The following is a 16428-nucleotide window of genomic DNA, read 5'->3' as shown; positions in this document are numbered from 1 at the left end:
AATACTATGGGGCAGTTCTATTCTGTCATACAGGGTCACCGTGAGTCGGAATCGACTTTTCTTTTTTTTAATTCAATCTGTATGCTGAGCAAATAATCTGAGAAGCTGGACTACATGAAGAAGAACACAGCATCAGGATTGGGGGAAGACTCATTAACAACCTACGATATGCAGATGACACAACCTTGCTTGCTGAAAGTGAAGAGGACTTGAAGCACTTACAGATGAAGATCAAAGATTATAGCCTTCAATATAGATTACACCTCAACATAAAGAAAACAAAAATCCTCACAACCAGACCAATAAGCAATATCACGATAAATGAAGAAAGGATTGAAGCTGTCAAAGATTTCATTTTACTTGAATCTACAATCAATGCCCATGGAAGCAGCAGTCAAGAAATCAAACGACATATTGTACTGGGGAAATCTGCTGCAAAATATCTCTTTAAAGTGTTAGAAAGCAAAGATGTCTCTTTGAGGACTAAAGTGTGCCCAAACCCAAGCCATGGTATTTTCAATTTCCTCATATGTACGTGAGAGCTGGGAAATGAATAAGAAAGGCCAAAGAATTGATGCATTTGAATCATGGTGCTTGCAAAGAAGATTGAATATACCATGACTGCCAGAAGAAGGAACAAATCAGTCTTGGAAGAAACTTAGCCAGAATGTTCCTTAGGGAGGGTGGCGAGACTTCGTCTTACGTATTTTGGACACGTTATCAGCAGGGACCAGTTCCTGGAGAAGGACAACGTGCTTGGTAAACTAGAGGGTCAGTGAAAAAGAGGAAGACCCTCAATGAGATGGATTGACACGGTGGCTACAACAATGGTCTCAAACATAGCAATGATTTTGAGGATGGCACTGGACTGAGCAGCGTTTTGTCATTTTGTACACAGGGTCACTATGAGTCGGAACCAACCGGACGGCACCTAACCACAACAACAAGATGATTTTAATGTATAATCAGAGCTGTTGTAATGAAAAGGGAACAATATTTGAACTAGACAGAACTGAGTTCAAACCCCAAATCTTCAAGTTAGTAGCTTTTACTAGAATTTACCTCATCTGTTAGGTCATATGTGTAGTCCTTTTTGTGGTTATTATGAGATTTACAGATGAGCCATTTAAAACATCCAGTGGCTAGTAGACACTTAACGGTAGCCATTATTATTAATGACCTGCAGGCTATGTGCAAAGTAAACGGTAGTTCCCACGCTCGGGACATTGCTCTTACTACAAGCATCCCAAACATATTATTGCCATCTGTCAGGTTATGTTCTTAAATTAAGAGAATAATTTGTTTAGAATTGAACTAAAAAACATACAACATATCTTGTAACTGAGTTTCCTCTACTATTATTTAATTAGAAACAGTATCTTACTAAATAGAAAATAACTAAGAAAAATTAACATCCTTTCAATGATTCCCAATTGACTCTCAGGAAATGGCATAATTATTGCAAAATAAATAGATTAACGTGCAAGCAAAATGAAAACTCTTGGGGGAAAGGTCAATTATTTTCTCTAAGCATGTATATATTCATACCTAAATAAGTTTTGATTTTTTAATGTGATCAGAATACTATACTATACGCAGAGAGAGGCCACTGAACTAATTGAAGACTCTGTAGATTTCTTTAGCTAACATAATTACAGCAAAAATATCATTCTATATGTAGAAATATTATACAGTTTTTAATTTTTGAGCCTGGATAGTTAGGTGATTTCAAATTTGAAGCTAGTTTTAATAAAGCTGCAATAATCTTGGTATAGAAATAGTGTATGTGCGTGTGAGATTTTCCTCTATCTGGCTTTGTTTTATGGACTTGCGAATTGTTTAAGACTAGCATTGCAGAATATATCCCAACTTTTAGTGCCTTTAAAGATATTGATTGCTTTCTACAAAACTTATCTTACTTGACAAATCAAATTAGTGATCTAGTAGATAAACATCAGTGCGTTATGCATAGTAGGTGATACACACATAAATTAGGAACTGCCTTCGACTTCCAGGAACTTAAAGTTAAACTATCTGTGAACAGGAAACTAGTTTTGAGTTACACGGTAATGTTTTGTGAGAAGTGCTGTTGCCAGGCTGAGTGTCTCAATATCCTCTTGCCGCCATATCCCTAAATTGAAAACGGCACCATAGAACAGGATTTACTATATAGATTATATGGTGTAGATACTGATGGAGCGAAGTGCTCTAACCTGCCAAAATGCATAGCTTATTTTAAATGGGTGTAGTATTTTATATGCAATCAATAGGCGTGAATAATAACATGGTGCAAGAGACCGAGTCCTCCCACGCTGAGTTAAAAGACCGCTACGCATTAGAACCTAGAGTTCTAACCAGTGAATTGTTTCTAATTAAACCTAGGAAAATGTCTCAAAACTTACGTTTGCAAGTAGGTGGCTTCCCTTTGTTACTCCATAATCCATCTTCTTGACACACTGCTGTTGCTTGTTGACTAGCCTCAAGCTTGAAGCCCTCATTACATTCATATATCAATTTACTGTCCAAAGTGAACTCATTACCCGTAAATGAACCATTTCCTGGGGATTCGGGAATTCCACAGGACACAGCTGAAAAAAATAAAACAATAAAACAATTGCAGCCTTACTCGCACAGAGACTTTATGAGGTTTTTCTTCTTTTTTATTTTTTATCTCAAGTACATATAAAAATTGGTATTTATATTTCTAATGTGTGGTATAATTATACACATTTTTGACATTTTAAGAATGTTAAGGGTTAATGAGAAACAATGGAAAATTGATCATAAAAATATACCTTTAGAATTATGATTCCAGGAGGAAAACTGACCCCTACCATATAGTTTAATCATGCTCTAATGTTTTAGGAGATGGTGTGGTCAACGACGCACAGTGTAATGGCATTCATTTAATATTGGAAAAGAAAAAAAAAAAGTATAAAATATCTTTACCATCATAAAATTCATTCCAAAGATCACTTTTTTTTTAAATTGTGATTTAGGTGAAAGCTTACAGCTCGTTAGTTTCTCACACAAAAATTTATACACACATTGTTATGTGACCCTAGTTGCCCTCCCTATAACGGGACTGCATTCAGTGATCACTTCTTCTTTTTTTTTTTTTCATTTTAAAAAAGTTTTTATTGTGCTTTAAGTAAAAATTTACAAATCAAGTCAGTCTCTCGTACAAAAATTTATATACACCTTGCTATTTTTTTTTTTTATATACTCCTAACTGTCCTCGCTCTAATGAGACAGCCTGCTCCGTCCTTCCACTGTCTCTTTTTGTGTCTATTCCGCCAGCTTCTAACCCCCTCTACCCTCTCATCTCCCCTCCAGATAGGAGATGCCAACATAGTCTCAAGTGTCTACTTGCATTTAATCATCACTTTAATTCCATGTGGCAGATATTATTATCCCCATCTTGTTGTTGTTAGGTGCCATTGAGTTGATTTTGACTCCTACTGACCCCATGTGAAAGAGTAGAACTGCCTCATAGGGTTTTTTTTTTTTTTTTTAATACCTTTTATTAAGCTTCAAGTGAACGTTTACAAATCCAATCAGTCTGTCACATATAAGTTTACATACATCTCACTCCCTACTCCCACTTGCTCTCCCCCTCTTGAGTCAGCCCTTTCAGTCTCTCCTTTCGTGACAATTTTGCCTGCTTCCCTCTCTCTCTATCCTCCCATCCCCCCTCCAGACAAGAGTTGCCAACACAATCTCAAGTGTCCACCTGATATAAATAGCTCACTCTTCATCAGCATCTCTCCCCCACCCGCTGACCAGTCCCTTTCATGTCTGATGAGTTGTCTTCGGGGATGGTTCCTGTCCTGTGTCAACAGAAGGTCTGGGGAGCATGGCCGCCGGGATTCCTCCAGTCTCAGTCAGACCATTAAGTTTGGTCTTTTTATGAGAATTTGGGGTCTGTATCCCACTGATCTCCTGCTGCCTCAGGGGTCCTCTGCTGTGCTCCCTGTCAGGGCAGTCATCGATTGTGGCCGGGCACCAACTAGTTCTTCTGGTCTCAGGATGATGTAGGTCTCTGGTTCATGTGGCCCTTTCTGTCTCTTGGGCCCTTAGTTGCCGTGTGGGCTTGCTGTTCTTCATTTTCCTTTGCTCCAGGTGGGTTGAGACCAATTGCTGCATCTTAGATGGCTGCTTGTTAGCATTTAAGACCCCAGACGCCACATTTCAAAGTGGGATGCAGAATGATTTCATAATAGAATTATTTTGCCAATTGACTTAGAAGTCCCAGCAAACCATGTTCCCCAGACCCCCGCGCTTGCTCCGCTGACCTTTGAAGCATTCATTTTATCCCGGAAACTTCTTTGCTTTTGGTCCAGTCCAATTGAGCTGACCTTCCATGTATTGAGTGTTGTCTTTCCCTTCACCTAAAGCAGTTCTTATCTACTGATTAATCAATAAAAAACCCTCTCCCACCCTCCCTCCCTCCCCCCCTCGTAACCACAAAAGTATGTGTTCTTCTCAGGTTTACTATTTCTCAAGATCTTATAATAGTGGTCTTATACAATATTTGTCCTTTTGCCTCTGACTAATTTCGCTCAGCATAATGCCTTCCAGGTTCCTCCATGTTATGAAATGTTTCAGAGATTCGTCACTGTTCTTTATCGATGCGTAGTATTCCATTGTGTGAATATACCACAATTTATTTACCCATTCATCCGTTGATGGACACCTTGGTTGCTTCCAACTTCTTGCTATTGTAAACAGAGCTGCAATAAACACGGGTGTGCATATATCTGTTTGTATGAAGGCTCTTGCATCTCTAGGGTATACTCCTAGGAGTGGGATTTCTGGGTTGTATGGTAGTTGTATTTCTAACTGTTTAAGATAACGCCAGATAGATTTCCAAAGTGGTTGTACCATTTTACATTCCCACCAGCAGTGTATGAGAGTTCCAATCTCTCCGCAGCCTCTCCAACATTTATTATTTTGTGTTTTTTGGATTAATGCCAGCCTTGCTGGTGTGAGATGGAATCTCATGGTAGTTTTAATTTGCATTTCTCTAATGGCTAATGATCGAGAGCATTTTCTCATGTATCTGTTGGCTGCCTGAATATCTTCTTTAGTGAAATGTGTGTTCATATCCTTTGCCCACTTCTTGATTGGGTTGTTTGTCTTTTTGTGGTTGAGTTTTGACAGAATCATGTAGATTTTAGAGATCAGGCGCTAGTTGGAGATGTCATAGCTGAAAATTCTTTCGCAATCTGTAGGTGGTCTTTTTACTCTTTTGGAGAAGTCTCTAGATGAGCATAGGTGTTTGATTTTTAGGAGCTCCCAGTTATCGGGTTTCTCTTCATCATTTTTGGTAATGTTTTGTATTCTGTTTATACCTTGTATTAGGGCTCCTAGGGTTGTCCCAATTTTTTCTTCCATGATCTTTATCGTTTTAGTCTTTATGTTTAGGTCTTTGATCCACTTGGAGTTAGTTTTTGTGCATGGTGTGAGGTATGGGTCCTGTTTCATTTTTTTGCAAATGGATATCCAGTTATGCCAGCACCATTTGTTAAAAAGGCTATCTTTTCCCCAGTTAATTGCCACTGGTCCTTTGTCAAATATCAGCTGCTCATATGTGGATGGATCTATGTCTGGGTTCTCAATTCTGTTCCATTGGTCTATGTGTCTGTTGTTGTACCAGTACCAGGCTGTTTTGACTACTGTGGCTGTATAATAGGTTCTGAAGTCAGGTAAGGTGAGGCCTCCCACTTTCTTCTTCTTTTTCAGTAGTGCTTTGCTTATCCGGGGCTTCTTTCCCTTCCATATGAAATTGGTGATTTGTTTCTCTATCCCCTTAAAATATGACATTGGAATTTGGATCGGAAGTGTGTTAAATGTATAGATGGCTTTTGGTAGAATAGACATTTTTATTATGTTAAGTCTTCCTATCCATGAGCAAGGTATGTTTTTCCACTTAAGTATGTCCTTTTGAATTTCTTGTAGTAGAGCTTTGTAGTTTTCTTTGTATAGGTCTTTTACATCCTTGGTAAGATTTATTCCTAAGTATCTTATCTTCTTGGGGGCTACTGTGAATGGTATTGCTTTGGTTATTTCCTCTTCGGTGTTCTTTTGGTTGATGTGGAGGAATCCAAGTGATTTTTGTATATTTATTTTATAACCTGAGACTCTGCCAAACTCTTCTATTAGTTTCAGTAGTTCTCTGGAGGATTCCTTAGGGTTTTCTGTGTATATAATCATGTCATCTGCAAATAGTGATAACTTTACTTCTTCCTTGCCAATCCGGATACCTTTTATTTCTTTGTCTAGCCTAATTGCCCTGGCTAAGACTTCCAACACGATGTTGAATAAGAGCGGTGATAAAGGGCATCCTTGTCTGGTTCCCGTTCTCAAGGGAAATGCTTTCAGGTTCTCTCCGTTTAGAGTGATATTGGCTGTTGGCTTTGCATAGATGCCCTTTATTATGTTGAGGAATTTTCCTTCAGTTCCTATTTTGGTAAGAGTTTTTATCATGAATGGGTGTTGGACTTTGTCAAATGCCTTTTCTGCATCAATTGATAAGATCATGTGGTTTTTGTCTTTTGTTTTATTTATGTGATGGATTACATTAATGGTTTTTCTGATATTAAACCAGCCTTGCATACCTGGTATAAATCCCACTTGATCAGGGTGAATTATTTTTTTGATGTGTTGTTGGATTCTATTGGCTAGAATTTTGTTCAGGATTTTTGCATCAATGTTCATGAGGGATATAGGTCTATAATTTTCTTTTTTTGTAATGTCTTTACCTGGTTTTGGTATCAGGGAGATGGTGGCTTCATAGAATGAGTTGGGTAGTATTCCGTCATTTTCTATGCTTTGGAATACCTTTAGTAGTAGTGGTGTTAACTCTTTTCTGAAAGTTTGGTAGGACTCTGCAGTGAAGCCGTCCGGGCCAGGGCTTTTTTTTGTTGGGAGTTTTTTGATTACCGTTTCAATCTCTTTTTTTGTTATGGGTCTATTTAGTTGTTCTACTTCTGAATGTGTTAGTTTAGGTAGGTAGTGTTTTTCCAGGAATTCATCCATTTCTTCTAGGTTTTCAAATTTGTTAGAGTACAATTTTTCATAATAATCTGAAATGATTCTTTTAATTTCATTTTGTTCTGTTGTGATGCAGTCCTTCTCATTTCTTATTCGGGTTATTTGTTTCCTTTCCTGTATTTCTTTAGTCAGTCTAGCCAATGGTTTATCAATTTTGTTAATTTTTTCAAAGAACCAGCTTTTGGCTTTGTTAATTCTTTCGATTGTTTTTCTGTTCTCTAATTCATTTAGTTCAGCTCTAATTTTTATTATTTGTTTTCTTCTGGTGCCTGATGGATTCTTTTGTTGCTCACTTTCTATTTGTTCAAGTTGTAGGGATAGTTCTCTGATTTTGGCTCTTTCTTCTTTTTGTATGTGTGCATTTATTGATATAAATTGGCCTCTGAGCACTGCTTTTGCTGTGTCCCAGAGGTTTTGATAGGAAGTATTTTCATTCTCGTTGCTTTCTATGAATTTCCTTATTCCCTCCTTGATGTCTTCTATAACCCAGTCTTTTTTCAGGAGGGTATTGTTCATTTTCCAAGTATTTGATTTCTTTTCCCTAGTTTTTCTGTTATTGATCTCTAGTTTTATTGCCTTGTGGTCTGAGAAGATGCTTTGTAATATTTCGATGTTTTGGACTCTGCAAAGGTTTGTTTTATGACCTAATATGTGGTCTATTCTAGAGAATGTTCCATGTGCGCTAGAAAAAAAAGTATATTTTGCAGCAGTTGGGTGGAGAGTTCTGTATAAGTCAATGAGGTCAAGTTGGTTGATTGTTGTAATTAGATCTTCCGTGTCTCTGTTGAGCTTCTTACTGGATGTCCTGTCCTTCTCCGAAAGTGGTGTGTTGAAGTCTCCTACTATAATTGTGGAGGTATCTATCTCGCTTTTCAATTCTGTTAAAATTTGATTTATGTATCTTGCAGCCCTGTCATTGGGTGCGTAAATATTTAATATGGTTATGTCTTCCTGATCAATTGTCCCTTTTATCATTATATAGTGTCCTTCTTTATCCTTTGTGGTGGATTTAAGTCTAAAGTCTATTTTGTCAGAAATTCATATTGCTACTCCTCTTCTCTTTTGCTTATTGTTTGCTTGATATACTCTTTTCCATCCTTTGAGTTTTAGTTTGTTTGTGTCTCTAAGTCTAAGGTGTGTCTCTTGTAGGCAGCATATAGATGGATCGTGTTTCTTTATCCAGTCTGTGACTCTCTGTCTCTTTATTGGTGCATTTAGTCCATTTACATTCAGGGTAATTATAGATAAATAAGTTTTTAGTGCTGTCATTTTGATGCCTTTTTATGTGTGTTGTTGACAATTTCATTTTTCCACATACTTTTTTGTGCTGAGGCGTTTTTCTTAGTAAATTGTGAGATCCTCATTTTCATAGTGCTTGACTTTATGTTAGTTGAGTCGTTATGTTTTTCTTGGTTTTTATCTTGAGTTATAGAGTTGTTATACCTTTTTGTGGTTACCTTATTATTTACCCCTATTTTTCTAAGTAAAAACCTAACTTGTATTGTTCTATATCGCCTTGTATCACTCTCCATATGGCAGTTCAATGCCTCCTGTATTTAGTCACTCTTATTGATTATTGTGATCTTTTACCTATTGACTTCCATGATTCCCTGTTATGTGTATTTATTTATTATTTTTTTTAATTAATCTTAATTTGTTTGTTTTTGTGATTTCCCTATTTGAGTTGATATCAGGACGATCTGTTTTGTGACCTTGTGTTGTGCTCGTACCTGATATTATTGGTTCTCTGACCAAACAATATCCTTTAGTATTTCTTGTAGCTTTGGTTTGGTTTTTGCAAATTCTCTAAACTTGTGTTTGTCTGTAAATATCTTAATTTCGCCTTCATATTTCAGAGAGAGTTTTGCTGGATATATGATCCTTGGCTGGCAGTTTTTCTCCTTCAGTGTTCTGTATATGTTGTCCCATTCCCTTCTTGCCTGCATGGTTTCTGCTGAGTAGTCAGAACATATTCTTATTGATTCTCCCTTGAAGGAAACCTTTCTTTTCTCCCTGGCTGCTTTTAAAATTTTCTGTTTATCTTTGGTTTTGGTGAGTTTGATGATAATATGTCTTGGTGTTTTTCTTTTTGGATCAATTTTAAATGGGGTTCGATGAGCATCTTGGATAGCTATCCTTTCGTCTTTCATGATGTCAGGGAAGTTTTCTGTCAGGAGTTCTTCAACTATTTTCTCTGTGTTTTCTGTCCCCCCTCCCTGTTCTGGGACTCCAATCACCCACAGGTTATCCTTCTTGATAGAGTCCCACATAATTCTTAGGGTTTCTTCATTTTTTTAAATTCTTTTATCTGATTTTTTTTCAGCTATGTTGGCGTTGATTCCCTGGTCCTCCAGATGTCCCAGTCTGCATTCTAATTGCTCGAGTCTGCTCCTCTGACTTCCTAGTGTGTTGTCTAATTCTGTTATTTTATTGTTAATCTTTTGGATTTCTACATGTTATCTCTCTATGGATTCTTGCAACTTATTAATTTTTCCAGTATGTTCTTGAATAATGTTTTTGAGTTCTTCAACAGTTTTATCAGTGTGTTCCTTGGCTTTTTCTGCAGTTATCCTAATTTCATTTGTGATATCATTAAGCATTCTGTAAATTAGTTTTTTATATTCTGTATCTGATAATTCCAAGATTGTACCTTCATTTGGGAAAGATTTTGATTCTTTTGTTTGGGGGGTTGTAGAAGCTGTCACGGTCTGCTTCTTTAAGTGGTTTGATATGGATTGTTGTCTTCGAGCCATCACTGGGAAACTAGTTTTTCCAGAGAATCCGCTGCGTCCAGTCCAAATCCCTGCAGGACGGTTCCCCGGCTCGGATGCTGCTCTTTCTGCTCCAAGACCAGTCATTGCCTCCCAGGGACTTCTCCTACCGGCTGCGTCCCACACCGCCTGTGGAACCGGCTGGTCCCCCTCCCGGGGTTAGTTCAGGGGGGGTGGAGCAGGTCTCTGTGCTTGCGCCGTACCTGAGTGGTACGCTGGCTCCAGGCTCTGGAAACAATCGCTGCTTCCCTGTATTAGTTCGTTCTCCGTCTCTAAATCTGTGTTTGTTGTTCAGGTTCGTAGATTGTTATGTATGTGATCGATTCACTTGTTTTTCCGTGTCTTTGTTGTAAGAGGGATCCGAGGTAGCGTCTGCCTAGTCTGCCATCTTGGCTCCGCCTCCCCCAGTGATCACTTCTTGATGTCAAAATTCATAGGAATCCCATTAAACAATCACCCACCTGAGGCCTCAAAAGTGTGTTCCCTCTAATTTGCCTCCCCTCCTCCCGCTCATTTTACTTAAAGCAACAGGAAGTTCTGTAGAATAAAAATAACTTACCTAAGATCATCAGTGCATCTATTACCGTAAAGCCTATTATTTTATAAATAATTTGTTAGGAAGCAGGGCGTAAGGAAATAAGATATAGGAGTCAGTAAGGAAAGATACCTACAGCAGAAGGCACAGTGCTAGAAGGGGACCTTTAGGTCAGCTTGTAAGTGAAAAGCCATACAAGGGAAACCAACAAAAACCAAACCCATTGCCGACAAGTCGATTCCAACTGAGGTATGAATAAAGGATAAATTGTTTTAAAAAATAAAATATGGAGAGAATCCAATATAAACACCTCTTCTTAAATATTCTAGGCTTGTTCCAGGCTTATCTACCATGAGACAAAACAAACAAACAAAAAACTCAAGTTCAATGACTACAAACTATAACAATGAAACAAACAGTAAGGCAGAGAAAAGGGTTACATCACCAACAATTACAAGGATAACAACTACCTAATCCAAGGGCACATGTTACAGAAAAGTGTGGCAATACCTTTGTTTTGTGGCAGCAATGTATCAATGGCAAGACTTCTAGGCATTTGCAAAATATTCATTTTAATTTACTGAATGGAGTAAGGAAACCCTGATGGCGTAGTGGTTAAGTGCTATGGCTTCTAACCAAAGGGTCGGCAGTTTGAATCCACCAGGCGCTCCTTGGAAGCTCTATGGGGCAGTTCTACTCTGTCCTATAGGGTTGCTATGAGTCAGAATCCACTCGACGACACTGGGTCTGGAATGGAGTAAATGTCATATATTTTCTTCTTTACAATTAAGTTTTTATTTCACAATATTCCAATATCTTATTTCCTTACCATTTTCTCTCAGATTTTTCTCAGATAGTCATTTGTTCATGCTCACAAACTTAATTTCTCTTCCACTCACTGAAGTGTGCCCAGTGTCCAGTTTCCGCATAATTCTCGTATAGGTTGAGCACCAAATGAAATGACATTTCTCTGACAGGTTAGATGGGAAAGATGGCATTCTACAAACACATACAAAACTCTCCCTTAAAAGGATTCACACCCAGGGAGGTCAAAACCAAAAAGCTTTATAGCCACTTCTGATAAATCTCGAACCTTATTTCACAAGTGAATCCTAACTCCAAGGATGTAAGAAAACCCACTCTGTGTTGTCTGATCAACAAGTGAGAATTTTATTTTGGCTTCAGCGAGAGTTTTAACCCCCTGAATGCCCTAACAAAGGGTTATTTGGAACGGGCTTAAAATAGAAGTTGGCAATCTATCAAAAATGGAATTCTAACACTTTTGATAAAATGAAGAATAGATGAAATAATTAGTGCTGTCTAAGACATAACAAATTCAGGCTCATGGGAAGAAAGAAGCTTCCTGCTAAAGTCTAGTATCCAATCAACCATTGACTGCTTCCAAAAAAGTCATATGTCTACAAGTAGTGACAGATACTACTTAGATCTCAGATTACTTTTTAAAAAACAATGGTGTGCCACCAGAGCTCCTTGTTGACACACTAGAGGACTCAGTTAAGTGGCAAATTATTATATTTGTGTGTATACATACTTATATATAGGTACATATATACACACTTATGACATACACTTTTATTTATAAAGATATGAGGTAAAAAGAGCAACTCTTTGTTTCCATACATATCTTATGAGAAGTTTAACATTTTGGTTTGGGGGAAAAAATGGAAAATAGAAAGGACACTTAATCACCCAGTGTTGTATGGTCCATCGGTACTACGAACCCCATGTGAGAATCCCTCAGTATATTTATGCCACACAACCAGTAACTGCCCTTGTCTCTGCATGATTTGAAACACTTCTAAGATTTTTTCTTACTCCTTTCAAATGGTCTTTATCTTGAACTTATACTGACTCCTCTTATTTTGGCTACCTCTTAGGTAGTCTTCAAGTTTTAACCCTGACCATTCTCTCTGATCTTTATCTTCCCTCCATTTTTTTTTTTTTTTGCTTCAAAAATTCAGTGATTTTTAAGGCTTTGGCTATTACTTCTAGGCTTGTGATTCTTATGTCTTGATATATACTTAGTCCACTTCATGTTATCATCAGCTGCCTGTTAAATTGTTCAAACCCTGGGTTGGCACCCACCTCTCTTTAATAGCTGTCCTAACAAACTTTCTGCCTCTATAGGTTTTTCCCCCAATAATTCCAGTTCAATCATTTCATTTACTTCTTTCTTTATACTGCTTTGATTTCGTTGGTTGCCAATTACTGTCTGCTTATTTGAGAATTGTCCTTTATATTCTTTTTCTTTCTCTCATTTTCCACTATTAATACCATAGTCCAGGTTCTCATTACCTTAGTTGGAACGTATACGCTATTTTACCTGGGATTTGACAGTTTACGTAATGATTTCACATCACTTTTTCATTTATTATTTATAAACATACTAGTTAAGAGATTTTATTCCACTTACTTACACATGGAGAGACAAATACTAAAACATTTTGAAATAATTTGTCCCAAGTCTGACAGACAGAAACTCAAAGAATAAGGTCTAAAACACAGGTCTAATGAGTTCAGGTAGAATCTTCTACACACTACCACAGGTCCCTAGGCTATGATAATTTATATTTTCAATTGTATTCCTGCCGGGTTAGTGCTTTGTAATGAGGTAGTACTCTCACTCTCATTTTTAAAAACGTACAGTGGTTCCCTATTTCCTACCACATTGAACTTAAAGTGCATTTTCTGGCTTCCAAGGCCTACCATATATATATATATATATATTTTTTTTTTTTTGGTCGGGGAGGACTCCCCGTGATTCTCTATCCTCCCCAACAGAGAGCTCTGCTTGGCCAACTGTCACTAAGTACCTATTTCACTCAGCCAGCCTACTCACTTCCTTGACTTCATTTTTCATTTTTTTACCCCTCTACCCAATGTCGGAATCGACTCAACAGTACTGGGGGTGTGTGTGTGTGCCTCTACCCAAAATACCCTCCCATATCTGCACCAATTTAAATCTACCCTAAGATAGCAAATTAGTTTCTAACACTATGAGTCTTATTTGACTGGTGGTATTACTGAATAGAATATTCTTTTTTTTTTTAGCACGTATTTTACTTAATGAAAATCCTGCTGCACACAGTAATGTAAAATTGCACTTTTTACAGTTACTTGTAGTAAATCAGTATCTTAAGCATAAAACCAAAAACCCATCGCTGTTGAGCTGATTCTGACTCATAGCAGCCCAGTAGGACACGGTAGAATGCCCCACGGGGCTTCCAAAGAGCCACTGATGGATTCCAACTGCCAGCATTTTGATTAGCAGCCAAATGCTTACCCCTGAGCCACCAGGGCTCCTGTCTCGGGCATAATCTTCTCAAAATTACTAAAGACTTTTGAAGCAAATATCAATATTGCTTCAACAGATTTGTGACTTATAATCTCTGTAAGGTCAGTGATATTACTAAGGCCACCATGGTGGGCATCAACACATGCAAACATTTTGTGATAGCTATGCTTTCATTATTAATCCTCTGGAGACATGGAAAATCACTATGTAATTTTCCATTAAGCACACACTTCTTTTTGTGCTAATTGCTGTAAAACGGGTTAATTGCAAAATAAAAAATGCTAAAAGCAAATATAAAATATACAGTTGTAGATTTACCATGCAATGAATGACAAAACCTCAAGCAAGTGAGTTTATACAGCACTTCTCAAACTTTAATGTATATCTGAATCCTTGGGGATATCGATAACATACATATTCCGTGTGCATGTTAGGTCTGGGTGGCTTGGCATTCTGCTTTTCTATCAAGTTTCGTGGGCTCAGAACCATATTTGGAAGAGCACGGATTCAGACAATTCCATCCGTGGCATAGTGGTAAGGCCGCTAACCAAAAGGTTGGCAGTTCAAATCTACCAGCTGCTTCTGGCAGTTCTACTCTGTCCTGTGGGGTCACTGTAAGTCGGAATCCATGGTAACAAGTTTGTTGTGGGTGTTTTTTTGTTTGTTTTTTCTGGACATGTTCTATGCAGGCCTGCTAAGCCGTTTTTTCCCTCCACATACGTTTTACAAAGTCCTGACGTAAAATTTCCCCGATTATCCACTGACCCCCGCTGACTAACTGAGTCCGTTCCAGCCTTTCACCTTTACACACCAAGGTGTAGCAGCATTGACTGCCCCCATCATCACCAGTGCCGTGTTGAAGGAGTTAGAAACACCCAGCTCCATGGTTTGAATGCCCTCCTGTTTTATCAGGAAGCACCATCTTTGAAAGGGGGGTAGAGCACTGGACCTGGAAATGTTTGCGGGGAGAGAGATGTACCGTTGTTGACCTTCTGTTAGTTAACCCTGTGTTAAAGTGAGAATTCTGTTCACTGCGTGTAGTCTTCCACTACTAAATGAGACCACTGCAGAAATTGCACAGGCAAAATGAAGGTCTACCAAGTCCTTTAATCTTATTTTCATGCAACTATCTGTAAGAGTAGTTGGCAAAGAAATGAAAAACACAGCAAAGAAATAAAAACATCCCTGGTACATTAGGATATATGTTCACCCAAAACATGAAGCCTAACTTTTGTTTTAAGGTGGAACTTGCACTTCATCCCATAATTTTCTCTTTGTAACAGCTCATGCTTTTCTTAAGTTAACAGTCTCAGGGCAAACTCATAGTTAACAATACATGAAAATTGATAACTAGATCAAGAGTTTCACTCTCAAATTTGTAACCTACTCTCTGTGTGACCCAAAATTATCATTTAACTACTCTGAACCTCAGTTTCCTCATTGGTCAAAAGAAAGGTAATGCTGAAGTCATTTTTGAGAAATTTAAAATGTATAAGTTGCTTTTTAGTATAAAATTCACTAATAAAAGAAAATTGATTCATTCATAATTTGAGCATTATCAAGTCTACACATTCATTCATTCATTTTATCCACTATCCCAATCTCTGTCTTTTAGTTGGTATATTTATTCTGCTTACTTTTAATGTCATTATTGACATGTTAAAGTTTCTCTGCCATTTTATTTTTGTTTTCATTTTTCTTTTTCCTGCCTTCATGTCAATTACTTGAACATTTTTAGAATTCCATTTTTGTTTTTTATAGTTTTTTTTTGTATATAACTTTTTTAGTGGCATAACCTATCACTGTCTACTGGTGTTGACATTTTCCTAGTCTGAGTGAAGTGTAGAAAGCTTACATCTTTTTATGCCTTGCATCCTTCTCATTTGTAATGTAATTGTCGTAATTATTTTGTCTGCATGCATTGATCACCACGTGAGACAATATTACAATTTTTGCTTCAAATGTCACACATAACTTAGAAAACTGGAAAGGAAAAAGAAAGCCTATTGTATTTACTCATATTTTAGCTCTTTTTGTGTTCTTTCATCCTTCCTAATTTCCAAAATTTCTACTCTTACAATTACCTGAAGTCACTTCTGAGGTTCACCTTTTAGTCAAAGATTTGACAGGCCCATAAAACAAAAACAAAACTAAATGGGTACACCAGCCCAGAGGCAAGAACTAGAAGGCAGAAAGGGGCAGGAAAGCTGGTAATGGGGAAACTAAGATCGAGAAGGGGAGAGTGCTGACATGTCATGGTGCTGGCAACCCATGTCACAAAATGATATGTGTACTAATAGTTTAATGAGAAACTGATTCGCTCTGTAAACCTTCATCTAAAGTACAATTTAAAAAAAAAAAATGTGAAAAGAGAAAAAAAGACCTTAGAGGTCAAAAACTTTTATAAATTTTTTTCATTTTTTTCACCCTTCCCACTTCCTTGTGCCTGGAACATCAAAGTGCTCAATAAATATAGGTTAACTGAATTTATTTCTAGGAAATGGAGAAATAATTTATTAGGACACAAAAAGTAGTATTTTTAAGTTTTTTGGAAATCACTGTGTCTCTGACTTTTATAATGTGGATTTACTGAGTTTATAGTATGACAACAAAGAGTAAGGGAGCTTATAAAGCCTAAGTACTATATTTTTATTTTGACTAATTTAACTGACTACATTACTTTGATGAAAATTATGAATTCTAAAATTTAGTGAACTAGAACATTTGTGTAGTTATTTTTGTTATTCTCA

At 37.3% G+C, this 16428-nt stretch overlaps 1 protein-coding gene across 1 annotated transcript in view; it reads right to left on the bottom strand.

The window, feature by feature from the left end:
• The window catches only part of CSMD1 (CUB and Sushi multiple domains 1), a 1768974-nt gene that overhangs the window by 128649 nt on the left and 1623897 nt on the right, over positions 1-16428 (bottom strand). The window contains exon 51 of the mRNA XM_064294928.1: positions 2403-2588. Coding sequence (XP_064150998.1) covers positions 2403-2588 — 186 coding nt within the window. The remainder of the gene's footprint in view (positions 1-2402; positions 2589-16428) is intronic.

This window comes from Loxodonta africana, chromosome 12 (genome assembly GCF_030014295.1).
Source record: "Loxodonta africana isolate mLoxAfr1 chromosome 12, mLoxAfr1.hap2, whole genome shotgun sequence".
NCBI lineage: Eukaryota > Metazoa > Chordata > Mammalia > Proboscidea > Elephantidae > Loxodonta > Loxodonta africana.
Note: the sequence above shows the minus strand (reverse complement) of the source record. Positions and strands in the feature narration are given on the sequence as shown.